Source organism: Chlamydotis macqueenii, chromosome 3 (genome assembly GCF_036417535.1).
Source record: "Chlamydotis macqueenii isolate bChlMac1 chromosome 3, bChlMac1.mat, whole genome shotgun sequence".
Lineage (NCBI taxonomy): Eukaryota > Metazoa > Chordata > Aves > Otidiformes > Otididae > Chlamydotis > Chlamydotis macqueenii.
In genome coordinates, this window is record NC_141558.1 from 59,668,703 (window position 1) to 59,682,974 (window position 14,272).

The window sequence follows — 14,272 nt, forward strand, 5'->3', positions numbered from 1 at the left end:
GCCCTGGTGAGACCCCACCTGGAGTACTGTGTCCAGTTCTGGAGCCCCCAACACAAGAAGGACATGGACCAGTTGGAGAAGGTCCAAAGGAGGGCCACGAAGATGATAAGAGGGCTGGAGCACCTTTCCTATGAGGACAGGCTGAGAGAATTGAGGCTGTTCAGCCTGGAGAAGAGGAGGCTCCGGGGAGACCTGATAGCGGTCTTCCAGTATCTCAAGGGGACCTACAAGAGAGATGGAGAGAGGCTGTTCAGTAGGGCCTGTTGTGATAGGACAAGGGGTAATGGTTTTAAAATAGAGGGAGGTAGATTTAGATTGGATATTAGGAAAAAGTTTTTTACAGTGCGAGTTGTAGAACACTGGACCAAGTTGCCCAGAGAGGTGGTGGAAGCCCCATCCCTGGAAACGTTCAAGGCCAGGCTGGACGAGGCTCTGAGCAACCTGATCTAGTTGGGGATGTCCCTGCTCCTTGCAGGGGGGTTGGACTAGATGACCTTTAAAGGTCCCTTCCAACCCTAACCATTCTATGATTCTGTGATTCTATGATCTTAAATGCCTGATTTAGAAAGCTTAAGCTCTTGTTAACAATGAGTTATTGCTGCTAGAGGAAAGTTATTGTCTGTCTCTGAGCACTTTCATGAAAAGTTTCTTCAGTTTCTCTTCTAGTTTTAAGTTAGTGGGAAGATTGTTCTTTTGTGTTTATTTTTTTTTGCCATACTGAAGCAGTGGATAGGTCTTCTGCTTAAGAAAGTCATGGAGCCTGCCAGAGCTGTTGAGGGAGACAAGTTAGGAGGATATATGATGGTACTTCTCAGGATTCTGTTTGTCATCCTGCACAGCTATGTACTCCTGCTGTCCCCAAGACATATTCTTGATTTTGAATAGCGAAGCTGTTCTCTGGTATTTTTATCCAAGACCTGCAAAGTGCTCTGCCCTTTGCATGGCTTGGCTCTGTCACTTCACCTCAGTGGTAAACCGTTTCATCATTGGTGAGGTACGGTGTGATTGCTGCAACCTGCTTTTGTACTTGTGGGACTTCTTCTGTTGTCCCAGTGCAAACCTTGCTTGCACGTGGGATGGAAGAGGAACAGGAAAGAACGAGCAGTATGGTAGAGTCATGCATTGAAAGAGGGGCTGAGAGCAACCAGTTGTTCATCAGTTAAACATATTTTTTCAGCAGGAGGGCTTTCACTACTTATGTTTTACTGGTATTTGTGGAGTTCTGTTATTCCAAGAGGAGGGAGAAGATGCTGCTCTTAGGTTCTTGGGGCTTTTTGTGCATTTTTATTTGGTTTGGACAGATTGTTTATGTTTATGCTATGTGGTATAGCATTTTAATAATGATTTATTTTTAGTGCCCATTGCAAATCATATGGACACTAAAGTTGATACCAGTATAGCGCACAGTATCTTATATAAAACACCACCTCACAGAAGAACTCAAAGGTTTGCATTAGTCGCCATTTATTTTCCAGATACAGTGCAAGCTTGCAACCTTTATGATATAAACAATAAACTGTTTAGAACACAGTGACCTGAGAAAGGAGTAGACTCTCCTGCTGTATTTCTGCGTAGTGCAGCCCCTCTTAATCATTCCTCCAAGCTTGGACAGAAGTGTCCTGCTTCACAGGAGGGAGTTGTAAGGAGGGTATGCTGCAGGGGAATTTGGGGACCTGATAACTGTCCATTTGTTTTCTGAGAGGGTTAAAGGGGATAACTTTCCAAACAGGCCTAAGTCAGTCTTTCCTTGTTAGGTCTGGAGGCTTTGGAGGGATACAAGGCTCTTTGTTGTGATGGGAGGGATCTGTGGGGGTTGTGAAGGATGTGAGAAAGGAAGAATGTAGTTATAGGTGTTTTCTGGTACATGTTTCTATCCTTGTTTATTAAAATGGAAGGAGCAGGTAGTTTTCAGTGCTGCTGGTCGGGACAGGCCTCGTGGCAGAGTCCAAATGGCAGCAGAGGCAACAGGCAGCTGCTGGCGGACACAGGAGAGCAGTGCTGCAAAACTGAACTGGGCTTCACAGGAAGAAATAAGATGGTGTTTCAGGACCCTGTTCATTCTGTGTGCAGAGGAGGTCACTCTTCTGTCTTGAGCAGGAAACCTCCAGAGGGGGAATGGATGTATGTTGTTCACAGAATTATCATGGGCTCCACCATGCTGATATTGCTGGGCTTTTGCCTGGATCAAGCCAAGAAACATTTGGATACAAAAGGGAGAAGCTGGTGCAGCAGAGGCTGCCTGATCTTCTGAAACCACTTCAAGGGAGTTGTTTCACAGTCAGCAGAGAAGGGAAGAGCCTTGAAAACTGTCTGTCACTAGAAGTCCCAAAGTAAAAATTGCATCGACTGTTTGTCGTGGTTTAACACAATCAGCAATCAAGTACCACACAGCCATTCACTCACCATCCATCTCCCCAGGGGATGGGGGAAAGAACTGGGAACAAAAGAAAACTCATGGGTTGAGATAAAGACAGTTTACTAGGACAGCAAAGGAAAAAATAATTAAATATATACACATAATAATAGTAATTATTATTATTTTTAAAAGTACAAAACAAATTAAGCACAATTTCTCAACATGCAATGACCTGATAACTGATACAGCCTGTCCAGAGCAGCAATCGTGGAACAAAAAATAAGCTGAAAATGATCCCAGAATGGTTTCGAAGAGTGAGAGGAAAAGCGAGCCAGCTCACTGGCCTACCACCTCTTAGATACTGAACATGACCTTTGTGGCATGGAATACTCTCTTTGGCCAGTTTGGGTAAAATGTTCTCTCTGTATCCATCCCAGCTTCCCGCATCTGTACATTAGTGAGACCTGGGAAGCTGGACAGGGTCATTGGTCTCTTCAGCAACAACTCATAACATCAGTATGTTAATCAACATTCATCACACACCAAATCCAAAACACAGCAGCTACTGAGAGGAAAATTAGCTCCATCCCAGCTGAAATCAGGACACTGTTTTCTATACTTACAGTGACTAAATCGAATTCACCTTTGGTCCTTTTTTGAGAGATGAGGTAGGAACTGGAGATCTCTCTTTCTCATTTGGTGACAGGAAGACCCATGCTGTCCAGAAGCTTTTTCACAATGTACTGAAATATTTTTTTTCCCATAGACTTTGGCCTAACACCCGATTCCACGTGCAGTAGGTGGGAATTTTGTGTTGTCTGCTGTGAGCTTTGAGTTAGGTTTGAATATCCTGTAGAATTACAAAGGGAAAATTAAAGCCTCAATACCACATTCCTTTAAAAATTAATTTCAGCTGGTCTACAGCGATGGTGTATCAAAGTGAGGCAAGTATAAAGAAAAGTATAATTGTTTAGACTTGGAGGTTAATTTATGTTAGCTGATATTTAAAATGAAAACTGAGAAAGGCAGGTGTGGAGAAGGTGAAGTTAAAGAATTCTTACTTGTGCTTCCTTGGGAAATAAGAGATTCTCAGAAGGTTAAACAGAGCTGTTATCTGTGGTGTATTTGAGTAACACTTCAGATAGTCAAGAGGTGACACATTTCAGTAGTTACGGGAATCACTGAAATTGGTGGTGGTTTTGGTCTTGTTTTACTGGATTGTAATGTACAAAATAAAATAAGTGTTCCTATAATTGTTATTTAACAGGCAAATAAAGGAAAAAGGCTATTTGCTTACAATTCTTAGCATTTTTTAATAGGTTGGAAGTACAAGTAGTTTCTTGTGAATGATTTTATGCAGTTCAATATAATACAATTTTTTTTTCTTTAAGAAACTAGAAGAGGCAAACTATCAATAGAAATTTAGAATTTTTTTCCATATGCTCTATGCATAGAATGAAAAAATGTCAAAAGTCCATGCAGGGGACAGTTTACACTCTAAGTGCATAAGGGGTCCTGGTGTAAGCAACTGTTTTGATATAACGAAGTTCGTTTAAAGCTAGTAGTGGTCATACAGTATTAGTGACAGCCTGAGGGTGTAGTAGGGTAGAGTTTGTAGGAGGAGGGAATTTTATTTATTAGACTGACTGGTGTAGTCGGAAGAGCTTTGGGGCCTGTAGGCCCTTTGATTTTTCTGGAGTAGAATCATAGAATCATAGAATCACATGGTTGGATGGGACCTATAAGATCATCTAGTCCAACCGTCTTCCCACTACCATTGCTGCCACAGCTACTAAACCATATCCTGTAGCTTCTCATCAAGCCGCCTCTTGAACACTGCCAGGGACCGAGACTCCACCACCTCCCTGGGCAGGCCGTTCCAGTGCCTTACCACTCTTTGAGAGAAAAAGTTTTTCCTCAAGTCCAATCTAAACCTCCTCTGGTACAACTTGTGGCCATTTCCTCGGGTCCTGCTTGTTGCCTGGAAGAAGAGGCCAAACCCCTGTTCATCACAACCTGCCTTCAGGAAGCTATAGAGTGCAATGAGGTCTCCCCTGAGCCTCCTCTTCTTCAGACTAAACAATCCCAACTCTCTCAGCCGCTCCTCATAAGACTTGTGCTCCAGACTCCTCACCAGAAGCAAGAGACTGAAAAGCAGCTGGAGAGGACTTGCCCGAAGCTTGTTGGTTGTGTGTGAGTCAGTCAGACCACCAAAGGGAAGGTCCTTGGTACCTGCAAGGCAGGGAGGTGGTAAGGTGTGGTTTTCTTGGGGAGAGACAGAGGGGTGACTTGTAGCCTGTGACACGTAGAAAGGTTTGTTTGAAGGGAGGGAGATTGTAGTACAAAAGTGATACCTTACTGAGACCGATTTTTGATACCTGGTAGAATTACGGATTTTAGTTTCTAGGCTCCCCCTAGACATTCTGCCCCTTGAGAACCTTCAGGTCCCCTGACAGCCAGGATTCTGAGGGTGGAGATCAGGGATAGAGCAGTGATTTTGTAAGAAATGCTTCCCACCTTGTTTTGAAGGTGAAATTGAAACTGAGCTGAAATCTCCCGAGTTCTTGCCTGGTGCTTTATTTATATGACTATTCTTCCTCCCAGATGAAGATTAGGAACAGTTCAAATGTCAGTCCTAGCCAACTATAAGAAACGAATAATGTGCAGCTCAAGAAAGCAGACTATTTTGCTCCGTTAGTGTAAAGAAAGCTTGTCATTTTGGTGAAGAAGCTCAGCCAGCCCTAAATAAAGAACATGATTCCTCTTTGTAATACCAGATGCCCAAATAAAAATAGAAAAGCTTCATCAACTTTCTTTTGATCTCTATAAGCTCCTCTGAAGTATGTCCTGCTATAATTTCTACTATTCCAAACCAATGCTCCGTCAGAGGCTCGCAAAGTTCATATTGGGGTAGAATTAATAAGTAGTTTTAAAGTAAACTTTCCCAGTGTAGTTTATATAAAATAAAAATGAATAGAAAACAGTGCATAACCTTTTCAGTTTTGAAATTCTAAGAAATAATTCAGGACTGGATGGAAAAAAAAATTTAAGCAATTATGATCAAATCACCTCCATGTACCTTGTGTTTCATGCATATAATTTCTTTTTTTATGACTCTCATTTAGGATATAAGGAAGAAGAATTCAGCTGGCCCTCATATCTAAAGGCGTGCAAGGCTCAGGCTGCTCCTAAATCACTGTTTGAAAACCAGAATACAGTAAGTATTCACTTGTTACTAACGATGTGGAAAGTTGACAGTATGCTCATGTGTGTGGTAGAAACTCAGAACACGTTTCCGTGATGGCAGACTTGAGACCTGAAATTAAAGATAAAAATGTTTACAACAAATTCAGTAACAGTCTCCACTTCAGTTCACCTCTGCAATTGTGATTCATTAATTTTTTACTAGTCTGTTGAAACATCTGATCTGGCACATTCAGAAATGGCATGTTAAATGAAATTTAAGACTTATTAGTACTGTGTCTCACACCATAATGTTACGGAACAGTCTTTCAGAGAGAGTATCTAAGAGTTAAAACCAAGACACATTAATTTTAGCAGCATGTTTAGGGCTTTTTTATTTCGTAAACCATAAGCCTGTGTGTTTGAGCATCTCTCGTGTCACCTAATTAGGCTGCTGCCACTCTGTTGGGGCAGCTAATTGGGAAACTTAGAAATGACATGAATATATTGATTGTGGACTCTGGGGAGATTTCTAGATCTATAGTGTTTATCTTCAATTAAATGTCTTTCTCTGTGTAGACAGTGATTCCATCGGGATTTCGAGTGGGGATGAAGCTGGAAGCTGTAGACAAGAAAAACCCGACTTTCATTTGTGTTGCTACGGTAACAGACATGGTGGACAATCGTTTTCTGGTTCATTTTGACAACTGGGATGAGAGTTACGACTACTGGTATGACGTTGTTGTTTTGTATCCTAGTGAGACCTATCAGAAATGTGTTAGCTTTAAGCAGAATTTTCTGTGATACTTTCCAGACTGTCGATACAGTTACCATACCAACTTTTGTGAGATTTGTAATCATGGCCACCAAAGTGTGTCTCAGTGACAGACTGGAGGAATCAAATTTCCCATGTCAGGTTGCACGTAAAAAAATTTACAGAGATTGTACTAACTGAGTGTTCCCATGTGCTGCTATGTCTGAGTTGTGGATTAATTTATCATTTCGATTGCATGCTGTGGCTGAGGTTGATATCTTTAGCGAAGAATATGTACCATGATAATGTGGCTGATCATACTTGGAATTAGGTTTACATATAGTTTAAATTGAAAAAAAGGCTGCATTTTCTCATAAGGTTCTTCAGCCACTATCCGTAGCCAAACCTTAGCCATCTTCTGTAAGGCATCAGAAGAGTGGCAAAACCTGGTTTTAGTGTTTTGTGTAGAAATTACCTTTCTGCGTATTGTATGGTGGAGATGCTTTGTGTATCTATATGAAAAGTCAGTGGGTGGAGCAAGACGTACTACAGGCATAAAGATCCTGAAGGAAATTCAGGCTTTGACTGTCACAGTGCGGGTTTGTATTTGCACTTGGATCTTCTTTTGACAGATTATTTAGAGCAAAGTTACATATCTTAGATTATTTGAAGAGTGCTGTAAGCCTACGTCTTGGGTTCCACAGTGGCAACTTAATTGTGTAGCTGAGCCTGTGAAAATAAACTGGGAAAGTTTTCTTCATCTGTATTTGCTGACTGCTTAGGCACTGTGTCTGTAAGAATGATGTGAAACTATTATATACCTTCAAAACTTTGTGAGTCCATCTCTTAATTACATGAGCCACATGACAAATAAGATGTAGGAGAACTAGATTATTGAAGCAGCGATGAACAGGCATTTCAGTGGAGAACTGAATATCAGGTTCGAAGACCAGAAAGATTAGTTATCATTTCCATAAGAAGTAACACAGAACATACATTTCCTCTACAAAGGATCAGAAAACTGGGGACTGGGAAAAGGTGTTCTGAATTTCCTGATATTTGAATGCTCACTCATAACAGTTATTCCATTAATGAATAATTAAAACAGCAGTTAGGCAAAGATTTTAGGGCAAATACAATGCAATACAACCTGTAGTTTGTTCGGAGGTAGCATAGACATCTCTCTAAAATGTTGCAGTATGTGTAGCAGACATACACTGAATTTCAGGCTTCTTAATATTCCCATGCCAACAGGAATTTTGTCCACCAGTTTTCTCAGAAGAGGGAAAAGCAGTTTTTAAGTACATAACCAGGCTTTACATTTTCGCAGTTATAGTATTCTGAAGTGTATTTTCTGAATTTCATATGTAGAATACATGAAATAGTACCTTCTTAAAGGATGAGGGAAAATCGAAGTGGAAAATGTATAGCTGTTTGAGAAACCTGTATTTGTACTGAAGCCAAGCTGAAGATTTGTTCTTTCAGTGAACTCGTTATGCCATTCTGGAAGGAGCAAGAAGATGCTACCAGAAAACCTGTGTATGGAAATTAAATTGTGAGTGGTGTGGCCTACTTCTCTGCATTGCTGTGATTGAGAACAAGAGTGAACAGAGAGGAAGGAAAGAAAATGGGAGAAAAAAACAGCAAATGAAAGTGGCAGTGGAATGTCCGGCCAAAAGAGAGCCTGAAAATGCAACCTGAATGCATTCTACTTACATTTTTAATTTTAGATACCAGGTTTATAGGGGCCTTAAAATAACTTAGGTGCTTAAGGTTCACATGTACCAGCTGGTGTCCATAACTAGAAATGAAAAGTTCTGTGAAGATTAGCCAGAGGAGAGCCTCACAGTTTCCCTGCACCTGCATGCAAGTTTCAATCTCAGAATAATGAAGGAGAAATGATGTACTTAGTGTATGTAGTTGGTTATTTTCAAAGAAGTACTTTTTTTTTTTTCTGTGTACCTTTTGTGATATGGCTAGTTTGAGTAGATTGGACTTTTTCATTGAGATTAAAATTCTTTCCTCTTCTTTGATACCTAATAGACAGTTGACTGATTTTACTGGACTTGCGGCAACAGAAATCTGTTGCCGTCACGTAAGCTTTCTTAGGATTCAGGCTTTCAGCCTGAAGATATTCCTCCTGACTTTTCCCTGAGCATTAGAAAATACATTAATTATTGAAGATAACTACTCTAGCTAGAATTAGTCATTACTACTGCTCTTTAATGCATAGTGGTGATACTTTCAGTGAATTATAAATCCCATTCAATTGTCCTTTGGCAGTGGTTTTTAGAGGGAAGAAAAGTGAAGAAAAGTGACAAATTTAAGACTTTCCTTCAGGAAGGAGAATTTTGACCTATCAGTCAAAAAGCCATCAGGTCCTTTACATCTGTCCAGTCTTTTTTGATGAAACAAATACTACTTCTTTGAGAGCCAAAGACATTCCCTCTGAGTGAAATTTCCAAATTTTCTTAAGGTCGACTGAATGTGGAAATAGCGTTTGGGAATCTTTGGGTACGTCTGAACTATGAATTAACTACAGGTCCACGCTGGCTTTCAGTTCTCCATTCTTTTGCATCTGTTGTGCTTATACACAGATTTATGTCGCCTCAGCTTCCTAATTTTTTTGTGACCAAACCAAAAGACAGCCAGACTTTGTGCAGGAGATGAAGCTGTGCTAGCTTGTTGCTGCTTGCCCACAGGAGAGCTGGAGCAGTGGCAGTGCTGGACGTGCTGCAGCCTACACTCGCTGGGTCAGGAGGTTCTGCTTGCCCTCATCCACAGCTTGGTCTGAACTTCCCCTGCAGAGAAGCTGCTACACTTGGCTTTTGGGATCAACTTAGCAGTCAGAAAGTACAGTGTTCCATGCTACACCCTTGCATAGAAAAAATTATTCTAAAGCACCTCATGAAGACAAATCAACTTTTGATTTTATGAACAATTTTCTGATCTGTATGAGTTTTGGAACAGACTGGATTTTTGTATAAGTCTAAGTAAGATGCCAGTTCTGCTCTCCACCAGCATCTGTTACTTTTCTAAGAGCCAAGTCCTTAAAAGTTGTGCTCTGCTTGTTTAGTTTTTGAGATAATTAACTTTGCTCCACTCTCCCTGTTGTGGTTTTGTTGAAAGAAACAGTCTTTTTTAAGGGGTTATATTATGCCAGAAAGAAGATAAAACAGTCTTAAAGAACAGTTTAAATGGATAATGGCTCAGTACCTGACCTTAAAGCTCTAAAATTTCATGCGAATCTGTCTTATCAGACTATAAAAAGAAAATGTGGTAATGCTACTTGCTGTACCACCTCTGGACACATACTATAACGTCATGAGTCATGTTTTGGGAAATCCTGACCTAAAATAGTACCAGCTTTACACTTGTCACTGATGAAGTATTCTCGCTTATGCACTAGATGGGGCTACAGGACGGTTTCTCTGTTTTTCTTTCTGGTTTTGTTTTTTTTTTTCTCTTCTTTTATTATGCATGGTTATATGACTGACACCTCAGAATCAAGAAGCTATATATGTAGCATTCTTGAAAGCACATTATTATTTATGGGTATAACACGTGTATATGAATGGATTTTTTTAGTAGATAACATTTTCATTATAGATTGTATCTACATTTAATAAAGTGAAAATCAAAATACAAAAAAGCTTGTTTTCTCAAAAGGGAAAATCAGAAATTATTTCAAAACAGAAAATCAGTGTAACACATATAGTTTATTTTAAAGGAAACGCTAATGACTAAATAAAAACTCTGTCCAGATCTTCAGGAGGACACCTAATGAGAAAATACTTTTCTAAAAGAACTGAAAATTCATTTTTTTTAGCAGTGAGCATTGTCATCCATTTCTCTTGATTGGAATTTAATGAGCTGTATATATGAAATAGATTTTTTGGGAAAATTAACAGGACAGCTGAAAGTGACCAACTGAAGAATTCTAAGTCTTCTTCCATATTTGAGTCTCCTGCTGGGACACACTCTGCTGCCATGAGTTAAGGATTGTTGAGCTGCGCACGTGTTCCTTTCATACAGAGTGGCACACAGTCCACAGGCACGTGTTGCCAGCTGCCCTTGGCTTTCCTTACTGCAGAACTTCTTCTTGGCCTTTTACATCATGTAGCTCTTCCCTGCTTTGACATCTTTTCTAAGATGTAGTTAAGCTGTTTGTAACTCAGCGGAGCTGCTGTTTGGTCTGCCCTTTGCCTGGTTCTCCTACGGGTTCTCCTGGTGCACTCTGCCACCTTTGGCTGTGCTTCAGCTTCCTGGATTAGCTTCAGTGTCCAATATGGAAAACAGGTGTCTTTTTCTGTCTGCATGTTCTGACATGATGGAAAGAATAGATCGCAAATGACCTGAATTGTGTGGACATTCTAATCTTGCTTTATTAGTTGAGCGTGTGCATGTGTCACCACTCGGCTCCTTCGTAGGAGAGATGGTGCTCTGCTGCAGTCCAGGGATAGGTGGGTTTGGAGGTGCAAAGTTATTCAGCTCCTGCTAGTGGTGGTAATCTTTTTTGGCCTAGCAAACATCCCCACAATTCATGGATCATTGTGTTTTATGAAGTGTGTGAGCTGGCTGATCTGCCCTCTCTTTTGGAACAAAGGAGATAAAAAGCTGTGGGATGCAGCAAATTGTTTGTGAAAAATCAGAGTAGCCTTTAGCATTCCAGCTGACAAGTCTTGAGCTTAGTCTGATAGACTAATGTTGCTCTTCTAAAGTAGATATTATGTCTATGAAATAACACACATTAAAGCATGATAATATTACTTTAAACTGTGTGTAACTTTTACTGATCTCTGCTTTTTATTGTTAAATGGACTGTTGGGACCTGTGTGGAATCAGTAGGAAAAGATGGGCTGTATAACCTGGTTTTGCTGGATCAGGGATGTTTTTTTTTTCTGAGGCCACCATGGTTACAGAAGTTTCTTACAGGCTAATCTGTAATGACTGAGATTTTCTTTTAAAGCAAATCAAAATGTTTTTGATGTTTTACAGTGCCGTTTTGCAGTGCTGTGGTGTGTAGCACTCATTGCTATGTATTCCATGTTCGCTTCCATTGCTGTAAAGTCAGAGCATCTTCCAGGAGCACATCTTTAATTGCAACATACCTTGGTCACTTGCTGCTTCTTGAATCTCCAAGGCAAGAAGTGTGTGCAGTAGCATTTACTTTTCAGAATTTTATAAAAATATATGTTCAGACTATGCTTGTAAAAGCAAAACAGAACAAATGCATTTAGAAGGTTTGTCCTGATAAGTGTTCTTACATGTCTACCTCATTATTTTGAGTATAATACTGATAATGCCATAGTGACTCATGAGTATGGGTCTTGTTCCCAAGTTTAGCTCTGAGATTTTTGAAAATGAGTTGTGGACTTTAGTCCAGAACATTTCAGGAAAAGGATGTGTTCTTGCAGTACAGAAGGATACCTCATCCGTGTAAAATTCTTCTGTGTAAAACTCCAGCTTGAGAGGGATAGAAAAGAGAAGTGCTGCCGCCCTTGCTCTTTAGCTTCTCTTCACCATTACTGTACAGAGAAAGGAAGAGAACAGAGGGAGCATGAAGCATTGGCCTTTTCTCTCATTTATTTGGGGTAAAGTGTTTCTAGGAGTTAGATGCTGAGTTTTAACAGTGCAAAATTACCACAAAAATAATTTTGCTTCTTTTTATTAATGGCAACTTCAGTGATTTAGAGAGTATCTGGTGTAGTACTATAAATACTAAAGACATAGAGTATAGCTTTATATATTGTTGTAGGACAAAAGGTCGGTGTTCTTGAAGTGAGTTGAATCCTTGGCTGTTGTCAGAGCCATTACAAATCTAACAAAGGTAGGTTTTACCTGCTAGAAATTGATCTGTTTGGTATCTATACAAAGAAGTACTAGCAGAACTGTTTCATAAATAAAGCCACAAAATAATTGTAGTAGGTTGACCAATATTTTTCCTCATGAGTGTTTGACTCTTTTTAGTTAGAAGGCTAGAGGAGTTCTTGTTGTGAGACAATGCTTCTGACACACCCAACTTGCATTTCTGTTGTTGAAGTGCATCCGTGCTGGATTTTACGTGTCATGTAAAATTGCTTCTCAGATTTTTTAAAAATAGTGTTATTCTATGTATTCTAAATACGATGTGCTTCTTTCAGCACGTGTTCAAAACTGCGATGTGATAGTAGCCAAGGGTTCAGTCTGCAGTCTTTGCTGTGCTGTGTTTCGTTTTGCAATCCTTAAAACATGTTTGTGTTCAAGATCTGCAGACCTAGCGTTTTCATCTGAGCGTTAAGACGTTAGGGTGCCTGCTAATTTACCTTCAACTTCCTTTTCTGTTGTGCATAGTTCATTGCACTCTCTTAGGTATCAACATATTTTTTAAAAAATATAAATTAGTGCTGCTTATTAAGGGAACTTAATTAATGTGAACTTCCAGCATGCTAATACTTTCTGAGTAGATACAGATAATTATTACTTTACAGCAATTAGGGAGAGCAGACCCACTGTTGAGGTATTTTGCATTAGTAACTCTTGGGCTGAGGGGAAAGAGAGGGAACGTGTTACTCTACAGCCTAATGGTTGAGACATTGACTTCATAGAAGGATTAAATCAAAACTGGATCACAGTGAGTATTTCAGTATTTTATGCAGTGATTATTGTATATGATGTGTACATGTTTTCATGCATGGATGCTCTCTGCTTGTCTTCTTTTCTCATTAAATATTTGAGGAGTGTTTGGAAAGCAGCATTCCTTCAGCAGGAGGGAGAGAGGGTGTTTCTATCTAGACTACCACTTGGTTACCTAAGCTTGGTTTCTTCATCCGTCCCTGGGAAACGGGGAATGAAGGCCTTAGCTACTTCAGCTTACTCAGGCTGCAGTTTGTTGGCCGTGGTGTGTCCTTGAAGTGAGCTAGGCACTGGGCTCGCAGCTACTGGAGAGATGGAAACACTGATGGGATTCTCCAGAAGGGAGGGGGCACGTAGCTGGGAATATTTGATGTCAGCTACTTTTAGGATTAGGAAATAGTGGAAGAGAGAGCTAGGGCACTGTAAGAGTGGATTTATCTAACTAAAGAAGAAATTAGATGGAACAGGCTCCTAAGAGAAGCGAGGTCCTTAAGGACAGATCTACACCGAAATTACATGGTTACATATGAGTTTCCAGCTAAATAGAGGCAAACAGTATGTTGGCATTCCGTAGTGCAGTGCCGTGCAGAGAAATGCTATTCTTCTGTGTCAGCATGATGTTTCTTAGTCACCCTGACTACGTAAGTACTGTCTGCTTCTTTAAAAAGCCCTGTTAATTGTTCAGCCAACTTAAAAACAGTCATTAAGTATTGATGCAGATGCAGGGATGGTGCATGTTTTATAGCAATGTCTGATGGCTTTTTACTTTTCCTGTAGATCTGCCTTACTTTTGCCTTTCCTGTATTGAGTAATAATATAGTAATTATAGTATGTAGTATATACATTATATATTATATACTCTGTGTGATATTGTACGTAGTGTATTATGTTACAAAATAATATAACAATATAATAATAAAGTTATATGGTTCTATATATAATAATTTAATAATACTGGATGTTTAAACAGTTTTTCTCTTGTCTGCTTTTATATAAATTATGTTTTCAGAGTGTGTGTAATTTTTTTATATTGCTAACAGTATTTGATAGCCAGCACCCACTGCTGCTTTCTTCTAAGCACGATGTAAGTGAGCCAGTGAGCACAGTGAGAGTGATCTCTCCTTGCTTCAGAGAGATGCCAGTACATGTCAAGTGCAGCTCACCCTGCCTCTGTTAGTTTTTTGTGGTTCTTGTGGCATGCCACAGGCAACAGCATTAGTGCAAAATTTGATGCACATGACAGAAAATACGGGAAGTTGAGAGTGAGAGAGTTTGATCATCTTTCTTAGAGCGATTTGCAGTCTTGGATCACTGATTAGGTCTGCATTATTTCAGACAGTTTGGGGCCTAAAATGCTATTTAAT

At 39.9% G+C, this 14,272-nt stretch overlaps 1 protein-coding gene across 4 annotated transcripts in view; it reads left to right on the forward strand.

Annotated features, from left to right (window-relative positions):
* Window positions 1-14,272, forward strand: part of L3MBTL3 (L3MBTL histone methyl-lysine binding protein 3) — an 85,078-nt gene that overhangs the window by 36,515 nt on the left and 34,291 nt on the right. For all 4 annotated transcript variants that reach the window (XM_086743654.1, XM_086743651.1, XM_086743652.1 and 1 more), the window contains exons 10-11: window positions 5,482-5,573; window positions 6,119-6,270. In XM_086743654.1, the coding sequence (XP_086599780.1) occupies window positions 5,482-5,573; window positions 6,119-6,270 (244 nt within the window). The remainder of the gene's footprint in view (window positions 1-5,481; window positions 5,574-6,118; window positions 6,271-14,272) is intronic.